The sequence below is a fragment of the Leucoraja erinacea genome, chromosome 4 (assembly GCF_028641065.1).
Source record: "Leucoraja erinacea ecotype New England chromosome 4, Leri_hhj_1, whole genome shotgun sequence".
Lineage (NCBI taxonomy): Eukaryota > Metazoa > Chordata > Chondrichthyes > Rajiformes > Rajidae > Leucoraja > Leucoraja erinaceus.
The window spans coordinates 32,246,553-32,263,538 of NC_073380.1; the positions used below are offsets into that span (position 1 = coordinate 32,246,553).

General features: G+C 45.3%; 1 protein-coding gene across 4 annotated transcripts in view; it reads left to right on the forward strand.

The window, feature by feature from the left end:
* The first annotated feature begins 216 nt into the window (after window positions 1-216).
* Window positions 217-16,986, forward strand: part of pde7a (phosphodiesterase 7A) — a 101,476-nt gene continuing 84,706 nt past the window's right edge. The window contains exons 1-2 of one of the 4 annotated variants that reach the window (XM_055633972.1): window positions 217-916; window positions 1,082-1,264. In XM_055633972.1, coding sequence (XP_055489947.1) covers window positions 1,121-1,264 — 144 coding nt within the window. In that variant the 5' untranslated portion in view covers window positions 217-916; window positions 1,082-1,120. Of the gene's footprint in view, window positions 945-1,081; window positions 1,265-15,280; window positions 15,366-16,986 lie in introns of those variants that run through there. The other 3 variants (XM_055633971.1, XM_055633970.1, XM_055633975.1) reach the window with 3 other exon arrangements.

Consider the following 16,986-nt stretch of genomic DNA (forward strand, 5'->3'; position numbering starts at 1 on the left):
ATGAGTCACAAGGAGGTGGTTACCTACATTAGTGTTCATCAACCAAAGGGCAAACCCAGATTGCAGGAATACCCTATCTGATCTGTACGCTTTCTAGTACAGGTTCTCCGGTAACGTGAAAATCTCAGGGAGGGCTGTACTCTCCAGTTTATCCAATCGACTGTCAGATGACATTTTTAAAACCATAAATGTGCCAATAAGAAAAAATGATGAAAACATTTCCTATTTGTAATTGGTTTGTTTCATTTCTTGCTTTCAAGAAACCAACCACACATGGCAGGTGGTTGGTTTCTGAAAACAAATAAAATCACTTAGGCAAAACGAACATTTGTCGAGTCCTCCTTGCGCAGGTTAAAGCAGCGGCACAATTACTCTGCTTGCATTGTTCAGCGATCTTTCTCGGTAGAGGCGGTGGAGAGATTCAGCAGCAGCAGCAGCAGCAGCAGATGCAGAACGGTTTTACTGCATTACATCGCGCCGAGGCAGTCGGTGGGTCGGGGCGGCCGTCTCCAGGACGAAGCTCAGGTCACCGAGCAACCGCCGGTCGCGGGCCCGTGGACTTCAGCTCCGTCCTCCTCAGGCCGGAGATGAAGTGTTTTGAAAGAGGCGGCGAGAAATGAGGAAGCGTTGTTCTAAAGAGGAAAAGAGAAAAAAGAAGAAAGGGGAAGGCCTTGGTGTGTAGGCCGTGCCTGGCCCTGTCGCCCATGGGCTTTCTCAGATAGGCGCCGCCGACATCCGAGCAGGAGGGAGATTCCGCAACAGGAGAGGAGAGAGAGAAGAGAACACCCCATCAGGAGGCAGCGCACCCATGATGGGACTGGGAGGAAGCGGCTGCGTCCAGGTGTCGGTGACCGAGATTGACGCGGACTCGAGTTCGCTGGGAAAGCGAGATACCTGAAGCTGTATCAGCGCGAAGGCAAGCGGCTGCTGGAGGAGTGAACGCGGCGTGTGTGTGTGTGTAGTCGACTCGGTGGCCGCTGCCCACCCGGACCCGGTCCCGGTCCGACCCGGCTTCCCCGAGTCGCCCCCTCTCATGTTAAATGCCTCATGCCCCATTCTCTCTGTTTTGTTTCCCCCCCAGCCTCCGTGTGTTCCGAGAAGCCGTTCCGTTCCCGGTTCAATGGCAGTATGTTATCAGTACCAGTTACCGGTGCTGCCTCTCGACAGGCCGGTACCCAAGCACGTCCTGAGCCGCCGAGGGGCCATCAGCTTCAGCTCCAGCTCGTCCCTTTTCGGCTGCGCCAACCCGAGACTCCTGTCACAGGTAAGAGGAGACCTCCCCTCAACTTGTGCCCAGCGCCGTCTCTCCCCAAGTAAAGTTGTCCACTTGTTCAACTCCTCATGTCTCCAAAATTTACAGGAATTCACCCCTTTTCAGATTTACTCATCTTTGTTGTATTCGTGAGAAGTCCTCGGTTATAGGTACGCATAATTTATATTCGCGACCACTGCTGCAGTCGTAAATCTGATCAAATGGAAACAAATTAATTGTTTTTGTTCGACTCGCGCCCAATTTGAGAATATAATTACAAGGCATTAATATGTGTAAATGTTGATTTTTATGTGAATCATCATCATCCAGCCTAACCTCCACTCGCATGTTTGCGAACAAATTTAAAAGATTGTCAATTTCATTGACGCCAGTTCTTTAATTGGCGCATTGACCCCTGGCTAGTTAACATTGTAGAGCAAGTTTTGAATCTGGAGCCATGAGATATTCTTGGTATCCTGAAATGTTGGGCATTAATACAGGACATTCCACCGTGGAAGATGCAATGAAGCTATAAAAGTATTGTTGCTACTGACAAAGCTCGCATCAATTGCCCATTTCTGGTTGGCTCTGAAGAGGTAATAGGCTTGTTGTTTGAAGTGTTGTAATTTGGCCCACAGCACTTTATATTAAAACGGTGACCTTTGAATCAACAACAGTGAAGGCGTTGAGATAAACGTCTCAAATCACAATGATGTGTGAATTAAATGGAGTTAATGTTATATCAAACATGCACATATCCTTGTAAGCAATGTAAATTGTGGTTTTGGAAGTGCTGTCAAGGAGTTTAATGAGTTGATGCAGAGTGTCTTGTTGATAGTAAACAGTAGTCAAGATATGGCAGTGATGGAGATAATATTTTGTGCTGAATGAAGTTGAGATTGCTTTTGTGCTGTTGCATTTGTATTGAACCAAGTGAGTTGAGGGGAGTTCCCTGTCATCCTTTCTCCTTAGTAATAGATGATAAAACGACTTCTAGGATTCATTCACCACAAAATATCCAGCCTCCGACCCACTCTTATAGCCACAATATTTTAGTGATCTATTTTGTTCAATTTCTGATTAGAGTTTAACGTAAAGAAAGCATGTTATACATTATTTTGTTGGAGAATAACTTTTGCTTGATATTTAATACTTAGCATTTGAAGTATGACTGCTCTTCAAGTCTTGCAGAAAAAGTGTGGTGTTTGGAGCTGGAATTGTATTCAATATTTTTCAATCTATTTTGTATGCCGTAGGATTTGGGTGTCCACTATCATTATTGTCCTATTTGAAAGTAACAAACCTAATAACATGGCATTTTGCCATTGCAGCATTCTGTGTAGTTTGGGTAGATGCGGGTGTTTACTCAGTGGCTTGCACCTGGTTAATCACGTGTAGTTGGTATAGCAATAATGTGTGTTCAAATATTAATTGCACCTAATTAAGGGCCAATGTCGTTAATCCGTTGTAAATTTTGTGCTATGACATAATGTGATTGGGTCTTTGAAGAGGGAACATACTGCAGAAACTGTGATTTGGATCAAACCATGTGTTAACTTTCATTTGTGTAAAACCGAAGCCAAATACTAATACTTGCATTGCTATGAGGTCGTTGTAAAACATTTTTTTTTGGTCTCGTGGATTTATAAAATACTTTACTACTTTGTTATGTCTTTTATTATTTTGTACACTTAATTAGTTTTGGAGTTGAAGATACATCCAAAACAAAAGCACACACGCTGAACAGGTTCACCATTGATTTTCTGGCATCCTTGATTCCAGACCCTTGCTGGATTTATATGTTTTGCAGGACCAACGGAGGTCACAGCCATGTGGGTGGGGGTGGGGAACAGAAACGGATCTGCTGGCTCCTGCCGGGCAGGAGTTCCAGACCCCCGACTGCAAGGTGCATATTCGACCCGCTGATCGCTGCAGAAGTCACAATGAGGTTGAGATCTGCCGCCTCACCAGGCCTCTACACCACATTTTCGGGGGGACTTCCAGGGAGGATTTCAAATGCACTCTTGTCATTTTGTCCGGATTTAGTCATTTTGTCCGGTGAGAAAAACTGCTTGGAGTGCACCAGCTGTAGCGTATCCGATATTTTATAAAATTGTACCATAACCTGTCTGTTCTTATTCCATACCTGGGCTAAGGAAGGCAAGTATCCTCTGCTTTCTTCTCCACCTTATCTACCTGTGTTGCCCATTTGGGGATCCTTGAACTTGTATATTAAGGTCCTCTGTTGTTCAATAATCTAGATTCCAAACATTCCTTGTGCGTGTCCTTCAAAATAAGTGATAGGAGCAGAATTGGGTCATTAGGCCCATCAAGTCTGCTCAGCCATTCAATCATGGCTGATCTATCTCTCCCTCCTAACCTCATTCTCCTGCCTTCTTCCCATAACCCTGATACCCTTATTAATCAAGAATCTATCTACCTCTGCCTTAAAAATATTAATTGACTTAACCTCAACATCCTTCTGTGGCAAACAATTCCACAGATTCACCACCGTCTGACTAAATAAATCCCACCTCATCTTCCAAAAGGAACATCCTTTAATTCTGAGGCTACGTCTAGGCTCTCCCACGAGTGGAAACAACCTCTCCACATTCACTCTAACCAAGCCTTTCACTATTTGGTACCTTATTCTTATTCTCCCTCATTCTTCTAATCTCCAGTGAGTACAGGCCCTCAGTGCCATCAAATGCATTTAGTTGGATTAAATTACATTTGTCATTGATCACTTTTAACAGGTTATCAATATTGTCTGGTAGCCTAAGGCCACCAGGGCCACCAACAACAACAGCATTTGGTGTAATCAGTGATCTTGTTTCATACTTACTACATTCACACCCAAATTGTTAATGGACGAAACCATTGGGGGGTCCCAGGATGGATCCCTGTGGTACAACATTGGTCACAGATCTCTAACCACATATCAACACTTAACCATTACCCTCTGCTTCTTATTAGCAAGCTAATTTTGGATCCAAGTTGTCAACATGTCTTAGATTTCATGGGTGTTAACTTATAGGACTTACCATCCATGTGTGGTTCGTGGTGCTCCCAAAGCGGGGGTGGCGCTGACGAACATCGCGGAGTCCTGGGACCTTTGCCGGGGGACGCCAGCATAGAATCTCAGCCCAGCCTGGCCTGTGGACTCGGGAGCCACGGTCCGGTGGGAGGTGGCCAAATCAGAGGTCCAGGCCGCTGAGGATGTTCTTCCGCCCCACGTCGGGGTTCCATCGTTCCCAGCGAGAGGGCCTGAGCATCGGGCTGCCCGTAGTGGCGACTTTGGTGGGCTCGGGAGGCCACGGGTGAACATCGGGAAACATCAATGAGGAGGTTGACTGGACTTTGGTGCCTTCCCTCACAGTGGGGAACTTTGGTGCCACTGTGGGGATGTTTGTGTTGTGGATTATTGTGTTCTGTGTTTTTTTTTTTTTTTTTTTATTCGTATGATTATGGGAAATAGCATTTCGTTGTCTCTTAGTTGAAGATAATGACAATAGAATTGAATCAAATCAAACCACATTTGCTGTCATGCAGTTATCTCACACTTTGCTCAGTGAAAAAAAAATATATATTTTTTAAATTCATAATAAATAATACAATACAAAACAAAGGTCTGTCAACGCGTCAGTAATCACTCTTGCCTGCATATGCAGCCTGAGATGCATCACATTAGGCACTGCGGGAGAAGGGGGTTAATCTACTTTGAGCTTGCTGAGGCTTCCGAAAGAGACAACAGGCCAAAGTCAGCATGGCTTTGTGAACGGGAGGTCTTGCTTGACAAATTTGCTGGAATGCTTTGAAGAAGTAAATAGCATGACAGATAAAGGAGAGAGTCAGTAGATGTTGTTTACTTAGATTTTCAGAAAGTCTTTAATAAGGTGCCACACGTGAGGCTACGAAGGAAGCTGAGAGCCCACAGTATCAATGGGCAGATACTAGCATAAATAGCACATTGGCTGGATGGCAGAAGACAAAGAGTGGCAATAAAGGGGGCTTATTCTGGTTGGCTGCCAGTGACTAGTGGAGTTCCACGGGGATCTGTGCTCGGGCCACTACTCTTCACGTTGTATATTAATGATTTGGACGAGGGGATAGAAGGCTTTGTCGCCAAGGTTGTGGATGATACGAAAATAGGTCGAGGGGCAGGTCGTGTAGAGAAAGCAGGGGTTCTGCAGAAGGACTTGGACAGGTTAGGAGAGTGGGCAGAGATGTGGCAGATGGAATATAGCATAGCAAAGTGTGGAGTCATACGTTTTGGTCGTAGGAATAATGGCGTAGATTATTATTTTCTAAATGGAGAGAGAATCCAGACATCTTAGATACAATGGGACTTGGGAGTGCTGGTGCAGGATTCGGTTGTAAAGAAAGCAAACTCAATTTAAACATGCTAGCTTTTATTTTAAGAGGGCCTGCATACAAAATCAGGGATGATGTAATTCTGATCTGTATTTAGGAGTGATATGGCTCTATATGAGCCCGGTTCTTCTAAGTCCTTATCTTTTCTAGGTATTAAACGTAATTGTGGATTCGGCTAATATTTCTGGTAATTTATTTTCGGTAAAAGCAATCCCATTAACTCCTGGAAACCTTTGTAGAATTAATTATTAAAACCATCTGGTCCTGGTGTTTTCCCATTTTTCAGCTCTTTTATTGTTTCACTTATTTCTTCCCTTGTGATCTGTGCTCCTAATTCCTCTTGTTCCAAAATATCCAATTTTGGCAGATTACAATTATGTAAAAAATCAACAATTATATTGTCTTCTATTTTAGTTTTAAACGTATACAAGTTTTGATAAAATTGGGCAAGCCTTTTATTAATATCCTGGGGTAACATTAATAGTTCCCCATTCTCTGATTTGATTTTAGTAATCGTCTTTTCCTTCTCCTGTTTCTTCAATTGTCTAGCCAGGTGATTATAATTTAAAAAAGAGTGATTTTAAGGTATCAAAAATGGGATACCTTAAATTCTCATTGCCACTTAAGGTGGCCCGAATATTATTGACTACCGCCGTTGGAATTGTACATTGAGCTCAGTCCCCCAAATTAAGCTGTCCTAGACAATATCATGTCATTTCCCCTTAATATAGCCAAAAATCTTAACCTACATAGAGAAAAAAAAATAAAAAAATTGTAACCAGTCAAGCCAAAAACAAAACAAAAAAAAACAACAACCAAAATGTTATCATAAAAAATTATTCTTAAGGAGTTGATCCCCATTTATTGATTTCTTGGATTCATGTGGTGACATAGTATCATGAAAACCAACAGTTTCAGGTATGGGTGATCAGAAAGATGATTTAGAATATTAAAAAAAAATCATCTCACTGTGGCAATGGAATAATCTCCCTCCTGCTTTCCTTCTTCACTTATTCCTTCTCTTTCACTTTTTCTTTATTGGTTTTTCACCCACGCTCACTAATCTATTCTTCACTTTTCACAACCTCTTTTTCTTCTCTCCTTTCTCACTTCTCTCTTTAAAAAAAAAAAAAGGAAAGTTGTACAGAGAATGTAATATGTTAACATCGTTTTTGTACCAATGCATTGTACTCACTTCTAATAAATAAAATATTAAAAAACCACCAAAAAAAACAAAACTTTAACATCTACTTCTTATTCCATTTTGGTTCATAATGACCCCATTATTTCCACGATTACCCTTGTGTCCTTAAAATACTATAACTAAATTCCCAAACACTTTATTTTATCTTCTTTGTTAGTCATATTTTGTGCTCCCTCTTTGCCATCCTAGTTTCCTTCTTGAGCACTCCTTATGAACATCTCTCCATTTGCTGTATGCTTCCTCATTTTTCTTTTATCCAGCCCTACCCTGACACCAACATTTTCTCTTTTATCACACCTCCTGAAGTTCTTGGCTTTGAATTATAAAACTCTTATAAAATTTCTCCTTTTGAATTACTTCCATTGTTGGATGCAGACTTACTTGCAAGTAGCTGTTCCTAGTCTTTTATTGTGAGTTTCTCTCCCATGATATTGGAATGGGAAACATTTGGAACTTTAAATTTCTGGTCATCAAAGTCCATTTCCATAATTATCTTGAAGAGTAGAGGTATGGTCACTATCTCCAAAATATTCTCCCACTGACTTTCTAAGCATTAGCCTGATTAAAACTATTTGTCATCGTTTTTCATATTTCCACCAATCTAAAGAAGTTTAGTGTGCTGCAGACCTTTACTACTGAGAAGATGTGCATGTTCACTGATGATTTCCACAAACATAAAAACAGACGTACCAATGTTCTGGTCAAATTCTGCTATATGATTGAAATAATGTTATGTAGTACCATAGTTATAGGGTGACTCGAGTTTTCTAGTGTAGTAGTATACACTAGTCATTCGATATGATCCTCTGCTCATATTTTTCACTTGGCAAATATGCATCTTCCTGTCCTGCTACCTTCAGGGATCCTTGTAAGTAGATTCAACTAGATTTGTTTTCTGCTACTTATTGTGTATTCCCTTTGTTTTGTCTTCACCAAATGTGTGATGACTTTGGATTCATTTCCATTTGTTGTTTTAGATGTCCACCAAATCGATCTTCAAGTTTGTAGTTTTCTTCCTTGCTTAACTCATGCTGGCAATATGGATTGGGTGCCATGTCTACAGATCCCTGAAGGTAAAATTACAGAAAGATAGGATGGTAGAAATAGTAACAAGGTAGAAAACTTGCAAAGATAAAAGTATAACATATAAGAGCAGCGTTTCTTGTATTTTACTCCAAAACTGGTACTGCATGTTGCATTCATGTTACATTATCCCTAAACGATGATAACATCATAGAAGATGCAGAGTAAATGTTCCAGGATATTGGCAGGTATATGAAATGATATGTAAACATGCATGATGTATGCTCAGCTGTAAAGGACTGCAGTATGTTATATGCAAGCTGTTTAATCATGTACCTTCATTTGCATCAAAATCTTAATATATTCCACTATTAGCAAGTGATTGAACCAATGCCTTCCAGATGTGAAAACCACTATTGATTTCTATCCTTTTCTTCCCAGCGAGCTAGTTTAGAACACTGTCACTTTCCCCAAGTCCCTGAAACATTGATTATTTATCTTTCCATAGTTGTTACCTGGTTTGTTATTTTCCAGCATTTTATATTTTTTGACATTTGTGCCTGTCGGCTCTTAGTCAATTACCTTATTAAAATCCAAGTAGTCTATGTCAGATGTGCACATATTGTTACCACCACAAAAAAAATCAGTTGTTTATCTTGTGTTAACAAGTCCTTACTAATTGACCTTGATTAACCTGTGCCTCTAAATGTTGACTGGTATTGTTGTCCAGTTTTTAAAAAAAAATAATAATTTACCTATTGCAATGTTAGGCTGAATGAACAATGTCATTAATGTATGAATTTATGTTCTAAACATGTGCAATATTTTAGATCCTTAGCATGACACCTATAGCTGAAGAGACTTTAGTAAATTGTCAGAGGCTCCATTAGTTTCCTTTTAACGGATCTGGGATGTATGTTCAGACCTGGCAATTTATCCACTTTTATAGAGGTCATATTGCTTAATGTGTAATGTTTTGATAGTTACCCTTTGAGTATTACCTGTTCTTTGTAACACATGTGTCTGCCATGAAAATGGATTCAGAATATTGTTTCAAAATCATATGCATCTTCTGCCTCCATCCTTCAGTTATTATTTTGATCTAAAAGGCCCCACCCTTATTTTGATTTCTTTGTTATGTTTATAAAACATCTGAGTGGTTTTGTTTTTACCTGCTTATTTTTTTCATGCAACTTCTATGTCATGCTAATTTTTAAATTTTATTCCTGCACCTTCTAAACTTATCTTTGCTTTGCACAGTACTAAATCATCGTCTTCAATTTCACGCCATGGATGCTGCCTGACCCAATGAATCCCACCAGCAATTTTCTTTTTGCTCATGATTTCAACATCTGCAGTCTCTTGTGTTGACATTTTGGGTTTGGTGGTCAGTATAACTGTGGAAGTCTGGCGTTGGAAGCTAAAACCCTAGCATGAGATGAAGATGTCAAGAAAATGAAAAGAAGAATTAGATATAGACCGTGTAAAATTGAGAGCGTGGTGGAGATTAGTAACAAAGGGGCATGAAATTATTGAATCTACAAATGCAGGAAGTGGCACCAATGTATTATCACTGTAACAGAAAAAGACTTTCACGTACCCTACAAAGTGGCGGGTATAATTTGGGTCCATACAATTTATCATAGTCACGTTTTTGACTTGGAGAAAATGAAGAGTTGAAGAATGTTGATGAAGAATTTGAACCAGACATACGAGTATTGTGGTGCAGGTGGACAAATTCCTTCAGGGAACAGCCTTGTGCAGAGGGATAAGATCTCTACTAGGTGGTGCTTATGCTTCATGGCTCCAGAGACTTGAGTTTGACCAGAACTCACTAGGCATCATGTTTTTGTGAAATGGGAGAAAATCAGAACAGGGAGGTGGAATTTGCATGATCATAGCAATACAAACAGACCGGCAGCATTGTCCTTGTCAGCAAAATTCATTATTCTCAACTAAATGAACCAACAGTCACTGCATAAACAAATGTAGTTCAGCAAGGACACATTTGCATCTCCTCTTGGTTTTGCAAAATCTCCTTGCGTAATTACAAAACCAAAGATCCTTATCGCGGCTAAAAGAACCATCAGTGCGTCTATGGTTTGCATATTAACTGCACAATTCTTTAACCCTTAGCTAAGTTCTCATCATGCCGTGTGATTACAATTTTATAGCGAGTCACAAATAAAAGATCACGCGGGTTTGTTTTTCATCGCAGTGCTACAAACTAGAGTCAATGCTTTTATTAGATTAAAAATACACCGATCTAGAAAGCAGTTCTGTGCTATGTTGTGGATAATGTTTCTAGCCAAAGAGGCTGAGCTCTAAGGAATTGTCAATTTGTCTGGAGGGATGGGACATGCACTCAACATCTGAAAGATAAATGTATTTTCATAACCTGCCTTGTAACAGTCAGATATGAAAAATGGCTATTTCTCAGTGAAACGGATGTTAATGATGAAATACAACATCTTTGATGGTCAGCACAGCTGGAGGCCTTGAGGAAATGAGCGCTTGGTCTATATTCGAGTGGCAGTGATCCGTATCTTCTTGTATGGCTCTGATGCTTGGTGAATCTTCAGCAGATACTACAGGGCATTGGAAAGATATTACCAATGCAGAATCCTCCATATTAATTGGAGGGATAAGTAAACCAACTTATGCATTTTTTTTTTTCCAGACCACTGTCCCCACTAGTTACACTCAGTCAGCTCCGTTGGGCAGGCCACATTGTTTGCATGTCTGACTACAAAGTCCCGAAACAGATACTCTAGTCTGAACTCCGATAAGGTAAGAGATGACCATTTGGCACTACACAAATAACCCACCATCTTCCACCCTATCTGTGGAAGAGTCTGTGGTTCCCATAATGACCCTATTAATCATCTCAGAATACGTAATTGGAGTGGCAACAAGATGTAATTGAGACCGAGAAATAGCTAAAAAACAACTCGAGTGGATAATATTCTAAAATGATAGAGCTGATGTTTCACTGTGCCAGAGACCTGTCTTTGCTTCTAACCTGGGGTGGTGTCAGTGTGGAGTTTGCAGGTACTCCCTGTGACTGCGTAGGTATCCTCTAGGTGCTCCGGTTTCTTCGCACATCCTCAAGATGGGCGGTTTCTTGGTTAATTGGCTTCTGTAAATTGCTCCTAGTGTATCGGAAATAGATGCGAAAGTGGACAAATGTACAACTAGTATGAACAGGTGATTGATGATCGGCTTATTGTCAATAGGTAAGGCCTGTTTCCGAGCTGTATCTTTCAATGAAATAGATTTAGCTTGTGGCGCAGCGATAAGCCAGAAATGAAGGCGAGGAGCCAGGTATTTAGGGAGGACTTTTATTTTGGTGTTGTTCTCTTGTCCAGTTGGGTCTGTAACAGAGAGATCGCGCCTAAACCCCTGCCCTTTATCCCTGCTAAGGGCCGCCCACGGACTAGTTCATTCTCGTGCCGAGGGGTTTGATAGTGGAATGGCCCGACCCACTACCCCCCCCCCCCCCCAGAACAGGAGGTACAAAAGCACTACAATGTGACCGGACTACATAACAAGGCACAGGTGGAGGGACAGGCAGAGGGTGCTGTGAAGGGGGGGGGAGGGGGGGCGACCTCGCGGCCGAGTCTGGTCAATGTCCGAATGTGCCGGCTTTAACCAGTCAATCGACACTGCCTCCAGCCGGCCCCCCATGTCCAACACAAAGGTCGTCTGTACGTGCTCCAGCACCCGGAACAGGCCTCTGGAGCGGCATCTGGTGGGCATCACGGCGCAGGAAAACATAGGGGCAGTCCCGGAGGGCTGATGGCACGTGCGAGCAGTGCATGGTGGGACATCGACACGGGCGCGAGCCTGCCAACTCGCTCGCAAAGGCGCTGTAGGGTGGATGAGGGCAGTCCATGTTGCGTCGGGCGCCGACAGCACAAACTCCCCGGGCACCGTGAGTGGCGACCCGTAAACGTGCTCCGCTGAAGATGAGGCCAAGTCCTCCTTAGGAGCAGTTTGGATGCCCAGCAAGACCCACGGCAACTCGTCCATCCAGTCCAGGCCGGAGAGTCGCGCCTTCAGCGCTGCCTTGAGCTGCCTCTCCACCAGGCTGTTTGCCTGTGAGTGATAGGCCGTGGTGTGGTGCAACCGCACACCCAACAGGTGAGCCATGGCCGTCCACAGCTCAGAGGTCCCCACGGTCCGAGGAGATGTCCACCGGCACCCAGAAAGCGAGCAATCCAGTGCGCGGACAACGCACAAGCGCACGTAGTTTTCGAAGTATCGGCCAGCGGTATGGCCTTTGGCCACCACGTGAAGCGGTCCACCATCGTGGGGAGGTGGGTGATGCCCCGGGACGGGGGGAGAGGCCCCACAATGCCCACGTGGAGGTGGTCGAACTGCCAGTGTGGTAGACTGAACTCCTGGAGAGCGGCCCGGACATGGTGCTGGATTTTTGCCGTCTGGCACGGAATGCAGGTGCGGGCCCAGTGGCCAACCTGCTTGCGCAGACCCTGCCACATGAACCGAGCAGCCACAAGTGCCCTGTCTCCCGGATAGATGGATGGATGGATGGGTGATCACGTCAAAAGCCCCTCGGCGCCAGGCGGCAGGGACGATGGGGCACGGCTGACCGGTCAACACATCGCACAGTATTGTTGCTCCTCCAGGGCCAAGAGGGACATCCTCGTGGTGAAGGCCGGAGATGGCAGTCCGGTAGGCGGGCATCTCACTATCCGTGAGCTGAGCCTCCGTCAGGGCAGAATAGTCAATGCAGGGCGCCACCTCGAAAACGACGTAGCGGGCGGGACAACGCATCGGTCATTCATTTCCTCAAGGCCTCCAGCTGTGCTGACCATCAAAGATTTCATCGTTAACATCCGTTTCACTGGGAAATAACCATTTTCCATATCTGACTGTTACAAGGCAGGTTCTCCTTCCCCTCGTTGAAGCGGATGGAGGTGGTGTACTCCGAGATGTACGCCAACTGCCGCTGCTGCCGTGCGGACCAGGGATCGGAACCCTTTGCCAGGGTGAATGTGAGCGGCTTGTAGTCCGTGTAAGCGGTGAATGGGCAGCCCGCCAGGAAGTAGCGGTAGTGGCGCACCGCCAGGTACAAAGCCAGGAGCTCGCGGTCGAATGCGCTGTACTTTGTCTGGGCGTGACTGAGGTGCCAGCCGAAGAAGGCCAACCCCCGTCCGTCAGTTGTTCCAGCACGGCACCAACCGCCGACTCCAAGGCGTCCACCGTAACGGCGGTCGGGGCATCTTCCCCCGGGTGAACCAGCAGCGCAGCCCGAGCAAGGGCTTCCTTCGCGCCGTCAAATGCCACCACCGCCTTGTCGCTCCACTCGACTTCCTTTACCCTACCCGACAGAAGATGATACAGCGGCCGCATGATGTGGGCCGTGGATGGCAGAAAACGGTGGTAAAAGGGCACCATGCCGATGAACTCCTGCAGGCCGCGCACAGTGTATGGATGGGCGAACTGGCGGATGGCGTTGACCTTGTCCGGAAGGGGAACCGCGACCTTGTGAAGTCGCGTGGTGGCTGAGGAAGTCGATGGTGGTCACCCCAAACCGGCACTTGGCGAGATTGACAGCCAAACCATGCACACTGAGCAACTGATAGAGCTGCCGGAGGTGGGCACAGTGCTCCTGCTGCGAGCGGCTGGCCACATAGATGTCGTTGAGGTAGATGAACACAAACTCGAGACCACGACATACCCCGTCCATTAACCGTTGAAATGCCTGCACGGCGATCTTAAGGCCGAGCGACATCCTCAAGAACTCGGACAATCCAAACGCCGTAATGATTGCCATCTTGGGCACATCCTCTGGGTGGACCGGGATCTGGTTATAACCCCAAACCAAATCCACTTTTGAGAAGAAAGTAGCCCCGGCCAAATGGGCGTTGAAGTCCTGGATGTGGGACATGGGGTGTCGGTCTGCGGCGGTAGCGGCATTCAGCCGCCGATAATCCCCGCGAGGTCGCCAACCTCTGCTTGTTTTGAGGACCATGTGGAGTGGGGATGTCCATGGGCTGTTTGAAGGGCCGATGATCCCCAAGGACTCCATCGTGCGGATCTCCTGCTGTGCCAGACGTAGCTTATCAAGCGGCAGTCGGTGTGCTCGTGCGTGGAGGGGTGAGCTGATAGTTGGTATGAAATGCACCACCCCGTGCTTGGGGGTCGATGACCGGAACTTTGGGGTCAGGATGTCCGGGAACGCGACCAAGACCCGAGCAAAACGGGAATCCACGGACGACAGGGGGCGTGCAATCGACTCACTCAGACACAGCGTGATTGGCTCCATCGTGGCCTCGTGGACCAAGCGCTGCCGCCTGACATCCACCAGGAGGGAGTGAACCCGGAGGAAGTTGGCACCGAGCAGGTGCTCCTTAAGGTATTTCTCGGTGGCCGGGGAGGTCTTCGAGGAACTGAGTGACTTCTCCGGCCGTGTCCTGGTTGAGGGCCCCCACCAGATAGAAGTAGCGGGTATCGTCCACAGTAATGCCCCGCAGCTGAAATTGGGCCTCCGCCTTCTGAAACCAGACGCGAGGCCAGGCGGTCCAGAACGTAGGTAGTTTAACGGAGACCACGTCGAGAGACAGGGCCCGGTCGGACTGTGAGGCAGACGAACGGGCGGCTCTGTCCTTTGACTCCATTATGACACCAATGGAGCGTCGAGTTCACCAATGTGGCGGGCGATAAGTCTGAAATGAAGGCGAGGAGCCAGGTATTTCGGGAGGACTTTTATTAGATGTTGTTCTCTTGTCGGGTCTGCAAGAGAAAGATCGCACCTAAACCCCTGCCTTTTATCCCTAAGGACCGCCCCCGGACTAGTCCATTCTCATGCCGAGGTGTTCGATATTGGAATGGCCCGACCCTTGGGAGCCGCCACAAGCTTGTGCATTCTTTTTCTCTTATTTGTTTATGCTGCAGTGAAATCATTGATTAATGCTTTTAGGTTATCAATGTTTTCCCATCATCTCTTGCATATTTCAGAACCAAGGAATATGTAATTCCTAGTTGACCTAGCCTCAGTAGTGTTCTTTCTAGCTTGGTTGATTGATCACAGATGTTTTCCTTTCTAGCCAATTTGCTGGACCAGCAGGTTGAATATTTCTTGAAATAAGCATTCCAAAATGTAGGAACAGAAACATGGTCCGTCTCTTGAATCGTTCTGACAGTCTGTTGATGTTTAATTCCATTGACTTACCTTGGCTCCATAAACTCCTAATACCAATGACCAGCAAAAAGCTACCTGATTCATGTGGGCGAGAGTGCAACACAACCTATCCGACTCCAGTTATGGCGTGCTTTACAGTGCTGTGCTGACTTACATTTTGATCTTGTGAGCTTACGATAGGTTGATTATGGTTGGTACTTTTATTGTCACCTAGATACAGGACTTTGAGAACATCCACACTGAGCAGATAAAAAGTCTCTGCTGTTTGAACGTAGATCCCTGGATTACGCTGTATCTCTTCACCCATCTCGTTGCAGTTGAGGCCCCAGCAGTGACCATTTGTGGTAAGTGACCAGTTGCAGCCTGGAAATGATCCAGGTCCTACCTGCCTGTTTTCAGAACTTCAACCAACTCTCTATCCATGCTGCTTTTTTAGCACCAAATCCACAAATTCTTAATTTGTGGAATATAATTTCACATGACACCTTATTGCATCAGCCCCAGCCCCGCCCCCCTGCCACCTGTGTCGAAGCGCGTGATCACGAGTGTGGGAATAGAGGGAGAGGAGTGGGGGTGATGGGGAGTGGGGAATAGATGGACTGCCTCTCCCTCCCTGTCTCCCTCCCCCTGTCTCCCTCCCCCTGTCTCCCTCCTCCCCCTGTCTCCCTCCCCCTGTCTCCCTCCCCCTGTCTCCCTCCCCCTGTCCTCCCCTCCCCCTGTCTCCCTCCCCCTGTCTCCCTCCCCCTGTCTCCCTCCCCCTTCCCCCTGTCTCCCCCCACCCCTCTCTCCCTCCCTCCCCCCCTCTCTCCCCCTCTCCCTCCCCCCCCTCTCTCCCCCACCCTCCCATCTTCCCCCTCCCCCCTCCCCCCACCTCCTCTCCCCCCCTCCCCCAATTCTCTCTCCATTCCTACCCTCTCCCCCTCCCTCCCCACTCCCCCTCTCTGGCTATTTTTCCCCAGTAGCCATGAGGCTACTGAACCTTGTTGCAGAACCCTACTTCAGCCATGATCTACCGTGAACTATTTTTATTTGCGCGATGTACTTCAGTTTTTCACTATCGTGTTCTGATAGGCTATATTACTGATAATTAATTTACTGTAATTGTATATTTACCGGTGTTATCGCATAAATGGACCTGTAGAATCATATAGTGATACAGTGTGGAAACAGCCCTTCGGTCCAACTCGCCCACTCCATCCAACGTCCCAGCTACACTTGCCACACCAGCCCGCGTTCGGTCCATCTCCCTCCAAACCTATCCTCTCCATGTACCTGTCTTAATTGTTTCTTAAATGTTGGGATAATCCCTACAGCAAATATGAACTTTATTGTTCTGTTCTCAGTTCATATGACAGTTAAAACACTTTTTGTCAGCATTTAGTGATATTCAATGTTTTCATTAGAAATTTGCCTTTGATTATTTGATCCAAGTAATGTTTCAGGGGATCTACTTTAAAAAAAAATAAGATACAGACAGAATTTGTGTGACATGATTGATCTGCACTAATTGTTTTTGGCTTTGTTTTCATATGGAGAAGCCCTAGCGCTAGAGATTGAAATAATTGTACGTTAGGAAACTTATATTGGCAATTATATTTAACCTTTTCTACATGCAAAATGGAAAACCATCTACTCCTGAACTCTGTATCAGTTGTAGTTGTCATCCGAGTATTGTTAAATGGTAAAAGTATCAAAAAGAGAATTGATGGGCATGAATAGAGAATAGGTTTACCAACCTGTTGGAAATGAGGAAATTGTGGAAGAGGCTGATGAATTTCTTCTGCCAACATGGATCTTGTGTGCTGCAATTATTTTTGGACCGGGACAAGTGTGAATTCTTCAGTGTTGTCAAAGGCATCTGTGGCCCAAAAAAAACAAGAATGAAGGTGAATCTATCAAGGACAAAGAGTCCGTCAGCAATCACTGGTAAGAACAATTCAAAGCAGCTCTGTCTTTGACACGAAT